General features: G+C 43.5%; 1 protein-coding gene across 1 annotated transcript in view; it reads right to left on the bottom strand.

Annotated features, from left to right (window-relative positions):
- Window positions 1-13,512, bottom strand: part of tln2b (talin 2b) — a 43,586-nt gene extending 30,074 nt beyond the window's left edge. The window contains exons 1-15 of the mRNA XM_079271120.1: window positions 13,371-13,512; window positions 13,185-13,282; window positions 12,875-13,004; window positions 12,026-12,181; window positions 11,457-11,599; window positions 7,059-7,186; window positions 6,685-6,748; window positions 6,366-6,470; window positions 4,189-4,344; window positions 3,446-3,547; window positions 3,285-3,361; window positions 2,093-2,276; window positions 1,495-1,608; window positions 989-1,097; window positions 199-407 (exon numbers count right to left, since the gene is read on the bottom strand). Coding sequence (XP_079127246.1) covers window positions 199-407; window positions 989-1,097; window positions 1,495-1,608; window positions 2,093-2,276; window positions 3,285-3,361; window positions 3,446-3,547; window positions 4,189-4,344; window positions 6,366-6,470; window positions 6,685-6,748; window positions 7,059-7,186; window positions 11,457-11,599; window positions 12,026-12,181; window positions 12,875-13,004; window positions 13,185-13,282; window positions 13,371-13,506 — 1,911 coding nt within the window. The 5' untranslated portion in view covers window positions 13,507-13,512. The remainder of the gene's footprint in view (window positions 1-198; window positions 408-988; window positions 1,098-1,494; window positions 1,609-2,092; window positions 2,277-3,284; window positions 3,362-3,445; window positions 3,548-4,188; window positions 4,345-6,365; window positions 6,471-6,684; window positions 6,749-7,058; window positions 7,187-11,456; window positions 11,600-12,025; window positions 12,182-12,874; window positions 13,005-13,184; window positions 13,283-13,370) is intronic.
- Window positions 13,513-14,099: the final 587 nt, after the last annotated feature.

The raw sequence follows: 14,099 nt of genomic DNA, 5'->3' as shown, positions 1-14,099 counted from the left end.
ATTACTCTGGCTTGGCCCGTTCTCAGTAATCCTCCATGAATTATCGAAACCAGACTTCTGGATCAAAAATCATCCCAGAATACCTTCATCTTCACTGGGACACTGATACAAATCATAACATGCAGAGCAACACTGTTTGTGGCTTTGTGGCTACCAGGATTTAAGCGAAGTCAGTACAATCATCAGCGGGCGTCTCACCTCGGCGGCTGCAGGCTCAACAGAGCTGAGCAGATCCGACACAGCTCCTGCCAGCATCCTGGCAGCGCCCATGAGCTTGTGTCCACTGCCCACCTCGTCGTCCATTAGTGCCGCAAGCAGCTTGACACCCTTGGACATTTCCGTGAGGTTGGAGGAGATGGTGGTGATGGCGCAGCCCACCGCTGTGTAGTTGGTTTCTGTGGGCTCACCTGGGAAAGCGTCATCATTACACACGACACGTCTGCTGTGCATCTCAATTTGTTGTGCTGCTGCCACATTGATTTAGCCAATCCATGCAATCCATGGGGCAGCGTGCGTGTCGTATGCTATAACACACACGTCAGTGTCAGTGTCATAATTAGTGCCTATTTGAGATGGTTCCACGGCGATGAGCACGTTGATGAAGCAAGGGGCCGTGAAGAGGACAACAAGTTGTATTAGCAAGTGGAGGGTGTATAAGTGCAACCAAACAGATGGCGAGGTAAGATTAAAACCCTACAATAGACTGGCAGGAACCTGACCGGCACTGTGCCAAGCGGCACGGGGAGCAGAAACAGACACTGCCAGTAAGTTGAGCTTCAGTTCAAGAGTTATTTATCAGTAGAAATCAGGGAAAACTTTTATTTAAAATATCATCATCATTGAGGGCTTAACAGTGACTTATTGAGTCACACAATAATGTAAAGATAAACTGTATTTTCACAATATTGTCCAGCGCAGACATCATAAAACAGAATTCTGGAGCTGATGATGAATCCTGAAGCTGTTTAGTATTCTCCTGGGCACTCACCTGCAGTGAGATTGACCACAGATGCTGTTCCAGCGGTGATGGCGTCAACCTGGGAGTGGATTTCATGTTTGGATTCATCCACTTTGTTCTGAACCCAAACCCTGGATGCCTTTTCGGTGGAGGAGGAAAAGAAGAGCTGTTGGCTTTCATCACAGTGATTTTCAGTTCAAATAAACTTCATGCAGGATTAAAGGACTAGGGCTGTACGACACCTACGGCTTTGGAAACACTCAAGCATTAAATACAGCCTCTATATTTACAGGCAGTGTGGTATCCTAATTGTATTTGAGAAATATGATGGACTTCGATGGAATGCAAATGCTTAATTCTTTCTAATCTGTCTTTGCTTTGAAAACCAGAGGCAGCAACATCAGTAAGCACACATTCAGTGTGAGATTTAGAAAAGTGGAACTCTAGGAGTTTCTGAAAACGATGACTACGGTATATCTATCCATGCTGCATCGACTGTAAAATAAAACTGTGTAGGAAGTGGGAGGGAGACTTACCAAATCATGGCCCAGTGGAGGCAGACTATCTACATATCCCAGGTCCGCCTGAGCCTGCTGCACAGCCTGCATACTGCTGTTTATGGTCCCCATCAGGGCCTGCTGGGCCAGACTCTGGCAACAACAAGCAACAGAGACACACAGAGAGTAAATGACAAAAGCAACCTAAATTCACAATGTGTATTGTCCTATGTTTCGGAAAATCTGTGAAACTCTCGGTCTCACAATCTAATGTCTATAAACACAGATGGGCTTTTAATGTGAATAGAGATATGTTTCATTCCCCATCTCGCTCTCAGCCCTCCTCATGTTGTTCATTGTTGACAGCAGGGACCACAAGCAATATTTTAAACTCTGCAGATTTACATGTTAGATAATGTACCTCGACACTGTGTTCTGATAAAATTATAGAACTGAGCACAGCAGCGGCGCTACATAATTTTGTCATTCCATCGATTCAGTTTTTTGGAGTTTTCATTTTAATTACAGAGACTGGCCCAAAGTTGGATGCTTCCGTTTCTTGTCAAAATATAGTGACAACAGAGGAAAAGGACATTTGTCCAGGACGCCATGTTTGTTTGCAAGTGCTCTTACTCACCAGCGGGGGCATGTGTCCTCTGTGCATCTGCCCTGTGGTGATTTGCTGCTGGGCCGAGGGCATAGTACCCATATTGAAGGTATCAGGGCCGCCAATAGACCCAGACCGGATTATACCTGGAAGTGCTACTGAGCCATGCTCCACACGGCCCACTCGATTGAACTGCTGCTGCAAAATTGTGGACCTTGTACAGGAAGAAAAGAGATAGGACGTGCATGCTGAATTTCATAATGAAACACATTTCAATGATAACACTATTTCAGTGTGTATGTATATTCAACATACGTGCACAGGATGCAGTCCAACCTAAGGACCGGAGGATAAATCATGTGAAAGCATGTGTGTTGTGACTGTATCTTTAAATGCATATAATTGTCCCAGATGACAACACAACTGTTTATAATTTAGATGAGGAAAATTAAAAAATCATAATTTAAATAATTATCCCGCTAAAAACTGTTCACAAGGTGAGTAGACATTGTCAGAAAAAAAATATTGTACGGGAAAAAAAAAAATCAGTTTTCCTGCCCAGTTCAACAGATGCTGCTGACTCCATTGGTTAATTATGGCTTGTTTTGAGAGGCAGCAATTATGCTTTTGTGCTGAGAACCACAACATGAGTCAATTGGCCCATAAGCAGCAGGAATATGATGCCCCATTCTGCCAGAGAGTGGTTTCTCTCAGAGCCATGTGGATTTCCAGTGACAACAAATTCCCAAGCTCTGTGTGATAGAGCCCTGGTCCATCAGCATCACATTCATTTCCATCATTTACCAAGCTACACAGGGAAATCATTAGAGATGGCTTCCAACTGGGCGATATAAATTAATGAATAAAACTGCTTCCAACGAGGTGATTTCTTATGCGTGATATCTTAACTTCTGAATGATGCGTTTTTTTCTTTGTGAAATAAGATGATCATTTTGTGCCTCGAGCCGGAGGCAGGTTTAGTGTTTAGGTCTGCACAAACAAAAAAAATCTACAAGGAAGCAATTTAGCAAATTGTATTCTTGAATATCGAGAACAGTGTTAGTGTTTCTTTTTTTTATATATATATATATATATAAAGTGCTTTTTGTGTTTAATTCTAACATTACCTCTCTTGGGGGTACTGCTGGCAGGAATGTAATCACATGCACAAATAAAAACAGTGAGGTTTAGCTTCATGAAGAATAACTGGACTTGTACTCACTTCTTAGGGGACACCGATTCCTCCAGCATGGTGGATTCCTCATCTCCCTCAAGGCCAAAATGATCCTTACTCTGCTTCTGTAGAAAGAAGAGCAACAGACATCACGGTCAACAATATCGACCGAATGTATGTCTAATATCTATCGAATAGTTATTACTTGCCTTCTTGAGAATGATGTCAATGTATCCAGCAATAAGTTGGGATATCTGCTCTCCCTCTGTAGTCTGGACAGAGTAGTAACTCTCCTGGTACTCTCCGAAATCCTTTGTAATGCGTTAAAGACAGCAGAAATTCAGGGCAATATTTTAACATCTATCTGGCATTGCTAAAACATTCTATACCTATTAAGCTTCTATGGCCCATCCTATTTCTCCAAAGACCTGATTAGAAATGACATGTCGTGATTGCCCAACTTTTAACTTCAAAGCATTCTACAGAAACGCCGGGGTGAATATTTTCAGTTTAAATCAATGTTGGCAAATATACCTTAGAGTATTTTCAAATTTTCAAATTTGCATAATCTATTCATCTTTAAATGGAGCGCTCCTTTCCAATAAAGGGAGAAAACCAGACAGTTATGTTGCCAGCAGCTGGAAAAGAAAATTTAAAAAGCTTTCAGATAAATAATACATCTATATTCTGCACATTCTTCCCCAGGCATCTGTTAACGCAGATGAAATAGCTGGCTAGCATAGTGAAAACATTCAATATTGAAGTCTAAGGCCTCGACAATTTTGAGGATGCCGTTTGTATTGGGAAATGAAAACTGGGGAAAAGATGAAAATGGGATGCAGAGCCTCGTAAATCAAGCTGTTCACAGAATACCTGAATATGTGCATAGGATAAGGAGTATACAACATCTGTGAGTAATGCTGAGGACTTCATGCAGATAGTCGCACAGTACCAGGGTGAAGCTCTTGGGGGAGGCAGCCCATCTCTTGACTGTTGTCAGAGGCCAGTCCTGCACCACATCCTTCGTCTTCTCATCCACTCGCATCACTGACTCTTTGGTTATCCCCAGCAGCCGCAGGACAAGCTTATTTTTTCCCTTCATCTTTTCCTGTCAGATAGGACAACGTGAGATAACATTTACGTCGGCGCTTCACACCTACGCAGATGATTCATTCGAGGCAAGAGAAGGGCAGCTGTGAACTGACCCAGCAGAGTTCGGCCTTGTTTAACTGCTGCTTTATTGAGCAGGGTCTCCTCGGAGTTTAGTCACTGTCAGCACAACAGCGTGGCGCTTCCACAAGCTCTCTGCCTCAGAAGCTATACGGTGTCCTCCACTCTCTGCCCACTGGAAATCTATTACAGCTCACTTCAGAGACTGAGCCTACACTTGGCTCCCCTCCAGGGGTGCAGAGGACCACACATAAATTATCGGTTTGTAGAGACGGGGGAGTTCAAAATACGTACATTTTATGTCCACAGGCTATTGTTTTCCGTTGTTTTCTTTTTCTTATCACTGAGATCTCTGAGAACCTCACAAAGGCCAATAATAGAGCGGCTTTTGAAGCCCGTTCAGGGCTCTTAAACACAAGGACAGATAACATTATCCCCGGATTCATGATATCTTCGAACGTCGATTTATTAAAAACTTCCATTGTTTGAGGTTATGTTACTTGAGCGTCACAATTATCAAGGCCGATTTCAAGCAGGAAGTTACATTTTCTAATCTGAAGTGGGCAGCTAAGGTATTCTATCATTTTAAATAGATTGACCTTCATTATTGTTGGGGAAAATCTGCAAGAAAACACAATAGAAGTGGGAGGCTTTATATTGTACAGGCCTAACACACACACACACACACACATATACAGGCTCAATTACTTCAATGTACAGTTTTTCCACATGTGTGAAGATGACAGCTACAGAGGGCTTGCCTACCTGGAACCTGCAGAGATTAAAGACGGACAGATGAGAAATAGAAGGTTACAATAAACTCTCAGATGTGCTTCAACAAAGCCAGGTCTGGGCTTTTGCCTCTGCTAGCATCAAGAGCAGAGTGCAGCTGAAGTGAATTATTGAACAGTCTTGAAATCTCCATCACTCCATCTGCTCATCGAACGCAGACAGCGCTCGTCCATGTTGATGCACACGCACTCTTCCATCGGCGCACTCGCGCACAAAGATAATCTGAACCCTGCTTTAACTTCAGGGCCAAACATTCCATTTATCGTCCATTAAGACCCCAGCAGACAACTGCCCGCTTCCTCTTTCCTGCAAGTTCGGAACCAAATGGGCTGCTGTCAGAGAGCTTTTAAAATATCTGCTGGTGCGACTTCATCCCATTCGCATGCTGCACTTCCATTCCACTTTTGCGTTCGCCAAACCGGAACGGAACAGAATTGCTGTTGTCACTGGTATTTCACAGCACAGAGTGTGCTGCTGAACTGCAAACGCACAAGCTTCCACTCTGGGGCTGGCGATTGGTTGTGATAATGGGGTTTTGTGTTGTTTTCAACAAGCTTTCACACCCGTTTGACAGCACAGAGCATATCAGAGCAGCTTTCAAATCACAGCTGCCTCTTATCAGTACAGCAGCATTATGCGCCTGTTTTCTATAACCAGATGTATCTTTAAATTTGTATTGCTCAGTAATTACTGAAGGGAAACCCTGGTTTTATTTTCATATCATCAGCCCTCATTTATGTCAGTTATAATAACATTGTACTTTAAGTACTGCAAGTTAACTGCTGAGAACTGCAAATGTGGCTCTTTACTGCAACAAAGTTAAACGAAGCAGGAAACACAAGCGGCCAGACTATCACTCTCACCCTTTATCTGACACTTTTTTATGGAGGTAAAACAAGCATGGCAGGCAAAACCATTGGATGTTTGGTTTTGCCATTCCCCTTTGTTTTCTCTTCCAAATAAGTTTGGTCTACCTGGGTCTACCTCGACAAACTTCTTTTGAGCAATTAACATGTCACCATATCTCATATCGGAGAATAAGATGCAAGAAGTAATTCATCTTTAATGGGATTTTTTTTTTGTGGGGAATGTGAGCATACTGTCTGCTGTGCTTATAAATCCAATGACCTCTTTACTGGGGTAAAGAAGCATGGTTTTATCTCTTACCTTTACCAGGAAGAAGGACACTCCATATGTCAGCAGGGACCTGGCGAGCTTCACATACTTCACTTTTGCCTCAATCTCCGTCATCGCTCCACAGTTTTTATGATCCTGGACAAACAATACAAGACGCATCTCAACCTCCCTTCATTGACTGATCATTTCATGTGTTATGTGTTACGTTATGTGATCGACATGTTTTGGATTTTGTTCATTTCTGCCTAAACATAGAACAAGTTAGTGTAATTCCCAGGGGCCGCACACAGTTTCAAACACATTTTTTTTAGTTTTTAAATGCAACGTTCCAGCAATGTAATGTACATACTTGGAATATTTTCTTCTCGGACCCTCTCTGCTTGATGTACTCTTTAGGTAGGAACTCCTTCAGGCTACACAGATAAATGACATTTTCAAATGGTTACTCTTTTGAGCTACAAACATTTCCTTTTCTGTTAACATGCCTTCACATATGAGGTCGTTCTTGACCTACTGCCGACATATCAGAAAACATTTGTAACAGCTGACATCATCCCTGAGCTTTCCACTGGAGGAAATCCCTGAAGCAACGGCCTGTACTGAAGCAGGAGATAACCACTGTGTATGCACAGCTGTGAAATGAACATCTAAAAGCACAACATGCTGTACAGAGTTACTGCGAATGTTGGTGTTCATGCATCTTTTTGATAAGGAAAAGCTTACTCCAGGAATCCGGGCTTGTGTTTGTGCTCCACGTGGGGTCCAAACTGGATCTGAGCCTGGATGCCTGCGAACTCACAGGCTTTATCAAAGGAGACAGGGTGGGATCCATTCAATATATCATCCCTAGCCTGAAGGAGACATGATGAGAGAGGGAGGGGGGAGTAAGTGAGAGGCACAAACACACATCCAGGAAAAGGATACTACAAAGGCCTGGGAATTATCCAAAATTCATCCAACAGAGCTCCATAATGAGCACATCATTGTGTGCTTTGAATGCACTGTGGCTTCAGCGAGGACATCTTCTAAGTGAATGACTAAGTGTATTTCTAGAGCAGGGACATCATCACTGAGACTCATCCACGCAGGGGAGCCACATACGATTTGTTTGTGACAATAAGAGCCACTCTGTTGGCTTTCAAATGTACCAGCTCTGACAATTTGTCATCACAGCCCATTAAATGTTATTAAAAAAAGAAAACATCACAGAAATGTTGCAGTTTTTCACAATATCCCGTCTGCATTACAGAAGGGCCCTCAATATGATGCAAAGAGATCTAATGACTGGATTTATTTTCCACCGAGCAAAAAAGAAAAGAAAGAAGAAAGCTTGTGCCTTGTTTGGTGCTCTAGGTACATCACTTATGTTTCAATGCTTTTCAGCCAGGCGGTCGACATTATCTTCCCCATTTAGGTAAATGGAAAGGGAGAAACCTTTCTCGACATCAGTCAAGCGGTTGCCAGTGTGTGCCGTGTTCTCCAGGGGGCAGTCAGCTCTTCTCTCACGCCCTCTTTCTAGTTCTCTGCTGCAAAATGAATGGCTGCAAAAGGTCGATGCCAGTGAGAGAGGCTCCATCAGTGATTTTTATCATTAGCATGTCGGTGCACAGCGTAGACTCGGCTCATTCTTACGTCCCATTACATCAATGAGAAACTAAGCGGCAGCTTACTGCTGTAATGAGGACAACAATCTCCTCCACTCACAATCAAGTCCTTTCCCCAGTGCAACTCACAGTGGAGTACATACAGTAAGCGCTTACTGAACACAAGACGACACTCTAAAATTAGCCCTCACACATTCACTCTGCTACTGTTCACCAGACAGTGTTACTGTAAAGTAAGATGCTAAGAATGTAAAATGTGACATTTTCAATTAGGTTGTGCTGCTTGTTTGCAATAGCCTCAGTGAGGGTTTGTATTAACTTTGCAATCTGCCCAACAGCACAGCTGCTGTAGATACTAATATGCACACTAGTATGCTATTGTCATGTTTTTGCAGTATCGTAGTTATGCATTTGCAGTTGTAAATATGGTTTCAGAAACCAGGTCACGCCTTTCCTGGTTTTGAGAAATTCAGACGGGCTTGCTGGAGCACTGGTTAAAAGGATACTGTTGGATGCAAACACTTTAACCAAGTTTCACTGATACATCGTCAACTCAAGTTTCCATCTGCCAATAAAACAAATAACATTTGCTGATCGACACACCATAAACTGAAAGGAACGTTTAACACCGGTAATGCAAAGGATACATTTTATCGGTTGTTGCTCTCACTTTCCATTACTGGCGAAAAGATGAGGAAGCCAATATCCTGCAGAGTGGGAAATGCAACAGTGGCCAAGCAGTCAGAAACCAAAGTGGGCTCATCCTAAATTGCTGCGTCATTCAAATGGCGGTTTGACACACAGATGACCGTTAGCCTGGACTCTGGCCTGTTTAGAAGTATGAACAAGGAGGTAAACAACCAGTCCGTCCATGCTCCATATGAATGTCATATTCCACCTATACGTGAAGAAAATGGTGATAGGAAGAACACGATAGAGGAGTAGGAGTGTATCAGTGAGTGTATCATGATTATTAACAGACAAGGACGGCGAGGACCGTCCGTGACTTTTCTCAGAGCGGATATGGCAAGCGACACAGGCGAGTGGAAGTGAAGCACAAGACATCGGAGGCTGTGACACATACGGCCCGAGGCGGTAACACTGAGGTCAACTTGTCCACCATGGCTCAGCACACAGAGTACAATGCAGCCGTCAAAATAAATGCTGACATAGGGATACACTAAAGCGACTAAATGCACACAGTGCTCAATCAGGATGGTATAAATCAGTGAGTAAAGGAATATTTAACAGCTTGATGAGCTACACAACACAGTTGTATTCTGAAGACAAATCCTAAATAAAAGATGGTTCGGGGGCATCCTGGGGACTCATTACGCTACAGTTCTGTGCCTGGACCGGCCTGGTTCAAATCAGACATTTGGCTCCTTTATTTTCTCACGTGTCCAATAAAGCAAAAATGCTTCACCAGCTCTTACAGAACTGTCGATGGAAGAAAAGATGATGAAATGTCAGGAGGCAACAGGATACATATTATTTTGAAGACAAGTTCTTCATGCGTCCCTGCTTTGGACACTATGCTGTCTCACGGTACAAATAGTATGCTTTCAGAATCAACTAAAGCGATGCAGAGCAAAAGCAAAAGAGCAGGATGCACAGGGGGATGCTATTGCTACAGAGGTTTATCCTGGTCTTAGCACAAATACATGACAGAAAGGGAGTGGCCGAGTAGTAAAGGAGATTAGTCTGTTACTGGCAGAGCTTCCATTACGTGTATGCGTGTGTGTGTGGGTTTGAAATCATGAAAGCTAAATCAAATCATTAATAAACATTTGACATCATCGCCTTGTCAAAGAAAAGCCAGCAGTAACGCCATCATCCACACAATCTGAATTCAATTACTCAATCCTGCTGAGTTTCTGAGGATTACAGGAATTCTGAATGAGGAAGTAAAAAGCTGTGTAAAAGAAGAAGACAAGAAGTGGAAGACAAGCCTGGGGTATGTTCCACTCTTCTGGCTCCGTTTGGCCTTTTTAACACAGTGACAAATTAGAGGCAGTGCCATGTGAAGAGTCTCTGTGATCTGCCTGTGTAACAATCCCAGTGTGTGTCAGGGAGAGATCGCGAGGGAAAGATAGATGGGGAAGGGTAACGGAGAGGCAACAAGGAGGCGGAGGCAAGGGGCGGGGTTGTTATTGTGAAAGGAAATATGAGTCGGTGTTGAGCGGAGAGCATGATATGCGGCGCGCTGCGATGTGTGCTAGGGCAACAGGGTGGGGATGTGTGCGACTATGTCAGAATGAGTGGGAGATGGAGAGGGAGTGGAGACAGGCGAGCTGGAACGGAAGGAAACGGAGGGTAAGAAAAATAGAGGTAGAAACAGAAACAGACAGATAGGAGGGAGGAAAGCAGCAGGAGCAAGCTGCTCTCCTCCCTCCTCCTGGGTGACTGGATGCCTTTTATGAACACATTCAGGAGCGCAGTAGGGATCGAAAAGATGAAGAGAGTCAAATTCGTACGACTACACACATTTCAGACCTGGTATATATATATATATCTATATCTAAGTGAGTGCAGTTTTGGCAGAGATTTTGTGTGGGAGAGCGAGCAAGGATACTGTTTCCAGGAGTGCATGCAGTGATGTGTGCAGTGAGCAAACCCTGACTTGTGCAATACCGGACTCAGCTGACCCCCACCAAGGATCCCCTCCAGTGCCAGCAGGGCTTTAAAAAAAACTGGTTAAACCAACACACTCACAGATAGAGACAGAGACAGAGAGAGAAAGCCACTCATTTATTAAACACACGTAACTCCAAATGCCGAATATATCTCTCTCCAGCTAGATACATGCTGCATGTTGGACACATCTGCAAACAGGAAGTGTTTAGATACTGATATGACTCACTGCCTCCGATAACCCCTGAACAACTATTATACTATAATAGATATCACCTCCTCAACCCCATTTTGTTGAGCTTGCCAAAACATAAAGAACGACAGAATGATGTTAAAGATAATCCAGCAACAATAAAACATCTGGCCATCTCAAGGTTTGAGCCCAACAATGGGCAATACAAACAGCACTGGTGTTACTTTCAATGGAGAGCTCTGTAAATGTAAAAAGACTAATGTTATGGGAAACCCAGAGGAACAAGGATTAGCTGCACTCATCAATATTTCCATATCAACAATGGATCAAATGAGCACAAGTGTCATTAGTAAGTCATGTGAAAGAGGTCTCCTGTAGTGACAAATATACAGATTGTTCACATATTATCATCTTTATAAAATGAGAATATGTCAATGTTGTGTTTACACAGCTGGTTCTGCTGCACTCAAACAAAGTGCAGCTTTTCTATCTGGAACTCCCCACCACAAAAAAAAACTAAAAACAAAACATTGCAGTGTAATTCATATGCTCGCCTGCTTGAGTCTCATTTTTCAGGTTGAGCTGTAACAGCAAAAACATGTGGGCGTACAGTAGCTAATCCCCTCTCTGCTGTTATTATATTTTTTCTTTGTTGCTAGACCAGCATAGAAGTGTTTGTAATTGTTTTACCTGAACATAGAGCAGGTTTAGCTGCACAGGGTCCCGCGAGTCCACATTCTGGTCCGAATAGAAGAACTTGCGCCTGAGCAGCAAAGTCTCACTTTCCTCCACTCCCTGCTCTCTGAAGGTCCTGCTGTGGTCCAGCCAGTTCACTGCCCAATCAATACACACACTCTGTTACCACACGCGCTGAAATGAACAGACATTACGTTTACAAAGATTTCACTAGGGGAGAATACTGATGGTAAAACTAACTCGGCAACGTGAAACCAATCAGCTTCCACAGACAATCAACCAAATGTATCACAGGGAAATGAAAATCTTTCAAAGCTAGTTTTCAGTCAAAGTTAAAATGTGATTTATACAGTTGCATGCTTCAAAATATAATTGGTGTCCTCTGGGCTGGAGATAGCAGTTGTAATTCCATTACACTTTGAAACGTCCATGCAATAAATTAAAAAGCACATGTCCAGATGACGGCGTCGAGTCAGATTCACGCATGCAAAAATAAGAAAACGGCCGCGAATGCATTCACGGTATCGACGACACTCGGAGGCTTTTGCCGAGCTCACACTCACACTCATCGTCCGTGTGGAGTTTGGCTTTGAGCTTTTCCATCTTCCTCTCATCTCGAAGCTGCAGCGTTCTGTCTTTCTTCAGCGTCCCCATTCCGTCCTCCTTTTTGTCCTCCGACACCTCTTGAATGAGGGAGTACTCCTCATAGTTGGTGATTCCTGAAAAGGGGCACAAGTTAGCCAGGGAATTCTCAGAGGAGGAGATGCTTCGAACTGGCACGATACCCAGTGCCGCGATAGAGAAAGTGCCTCTGCAATTCTTTTGCACTCTCTCCGTTTCATTTTTTTTTAATCTCTTTCTCTATGCTTTGAAACAGAAGTGAAGGAAAGCTGGCACAGAGCCAGCAAACTAAAATGGGAGCAGAGGAGGAGGAGGAGAAGCCAAGCAGAAAGACCTACTCCAAACAAACATTTTTCAAATAAAGCTATCTGCCAGGCACACATCCCTCTCCTCCTCACCCAATTGAGCTTGATGGCAGCCCATTATAATTGAAATAAACAGCTTAGGGAACACCTCTGTGACAGGAAAGGATGGCACGATCTGGGCCTTAGGAAGAACACTTCAGCATTTATTAGAAACAAGCTTGTTTTAGCTTGATAAATCATGCCCATCGTGCTCTGAACAGAAAGTGATGAGGACTTTATCAAGCAGACATGAACGCGACAAAGTACTTCACAAATGCTTCTGCTTAAATATGAATTCAATAGCATGTAATAACACAGTAACATCATGCAGCTCAGTATGAAGCTAAGTGGTGTAACTCGGACTAAAAATAAAATACAGATGAATAATTTAAGCATTGGACGATGGCAGGATTCATATATCAGCAGTACTTGGAGAATATCACTTACCTATTCGACTGCATATGGTGACGAGCAGCTCCCCGACAGTTTTTGAGTCATCCACCATGATGGTTTTAACTGCACCGTCCAGCATTTTGATCTTTTGCGGCCTTTGTTTCTTCTTGTACTCCAAAACATCCTGAGAAGAGAGGAAGCACAATGACACCCAAAACCCCGCCGACTGTTCTCGGCAGTAAACTGCATTCGCTCCGAGCGAGCAGCGAGGCATGAATATCTCAGTCAGCTATAAAAGATGTAAATCACTGATGATAAGTCCCACTGACGGTTCACCACCCCAAACTACAGGACGTAATCTTACTCCATTTCGCATCATGTAATAATCCAGGGTTCTTCCAGACTCGAGCCAGATTCCCTTCCTGGGGTCATCGTCAGACAGGAAGAGGCCATAATCTGACGCTGGAACACAAAGTCAAACACAGCATGCAAATGTAAATGCTGATAGATTTTGCTTGTGTAAATTACATGTTCTGAGTCATCCACCAACCTTGTCCTGTCTGGGCTTCTGGGACTCTCTCTCTGATGATCCTGCAGGCGTCATACACAGGTGTGGATGGTTCGAACTGCATCGTCTTCACCACATTGCACTGGCGTACGCAGATCTTTAGTGACAAAGCCACCATCTTGGTAGGTAGTTTAATGGCCTCAGCGACCCACACACCTGGAAAATACACAAGTAGAAACATATTGTAAGTGTCGGAGTGTGTAGCTAAAATCCCAAATATACACGGCCTGTGTTATGTTATCAACAAAGCATTATTAAAATGTGCTCTCATAAAACAAAGTGGAAAGAGGAACTCGCAGACTCGGAACACAACAGCAGAAAGCTCAGACGAAATCAGCACAATTATCTTCGTGGGGACATTCTGACCTGTGAAATTGAATGCGTGCGTCAGTCCGCACCCCTGCGTCAGCAGCTACTCATTCTTCCCTGCTGATCTGCTGATATTAAAGCGTTAAGTGCATGGCGAGCCTCTGCCTGATTGCGGCGTGTGCGTACAGAGTTTTCTGAACCAAGGCAAGCGACATAACCTTTCAGCAGAAGACGGTAAATTCGTGCAAATCTCTGTAATCGTCAGCAATAACGGGAGCCGAGTCAAAACACAGAAAGTGACATTCCACCGCCGCATCATTATTCGCTCTTCTCCTGGATCACTCTCTCCAGCAGAAGCAGACTTCACTGTGAGACAAATCAGTGGGTGTTTTGTCACATACT

The sequence above is a fragment of the Melanostigma gelatinosum genome, assembly GCF_949748355.1.
Source record: "Melanostigma gelatinosum genome assembly, chromosome: 1".
In the NCBI taxonomy this organism is placed as follows: Eukaryota; Metazoa; Chordata; class Actinopteri; order Perciformes; family Zoarcidae; genus Melanostigma; species Melanostigma gelatinosum.
The sequence above is the reverse complement of the archived record's forward strand: the minus strand, read 5'-3'. Positions and strand labels throughout refer to the sequence as shown.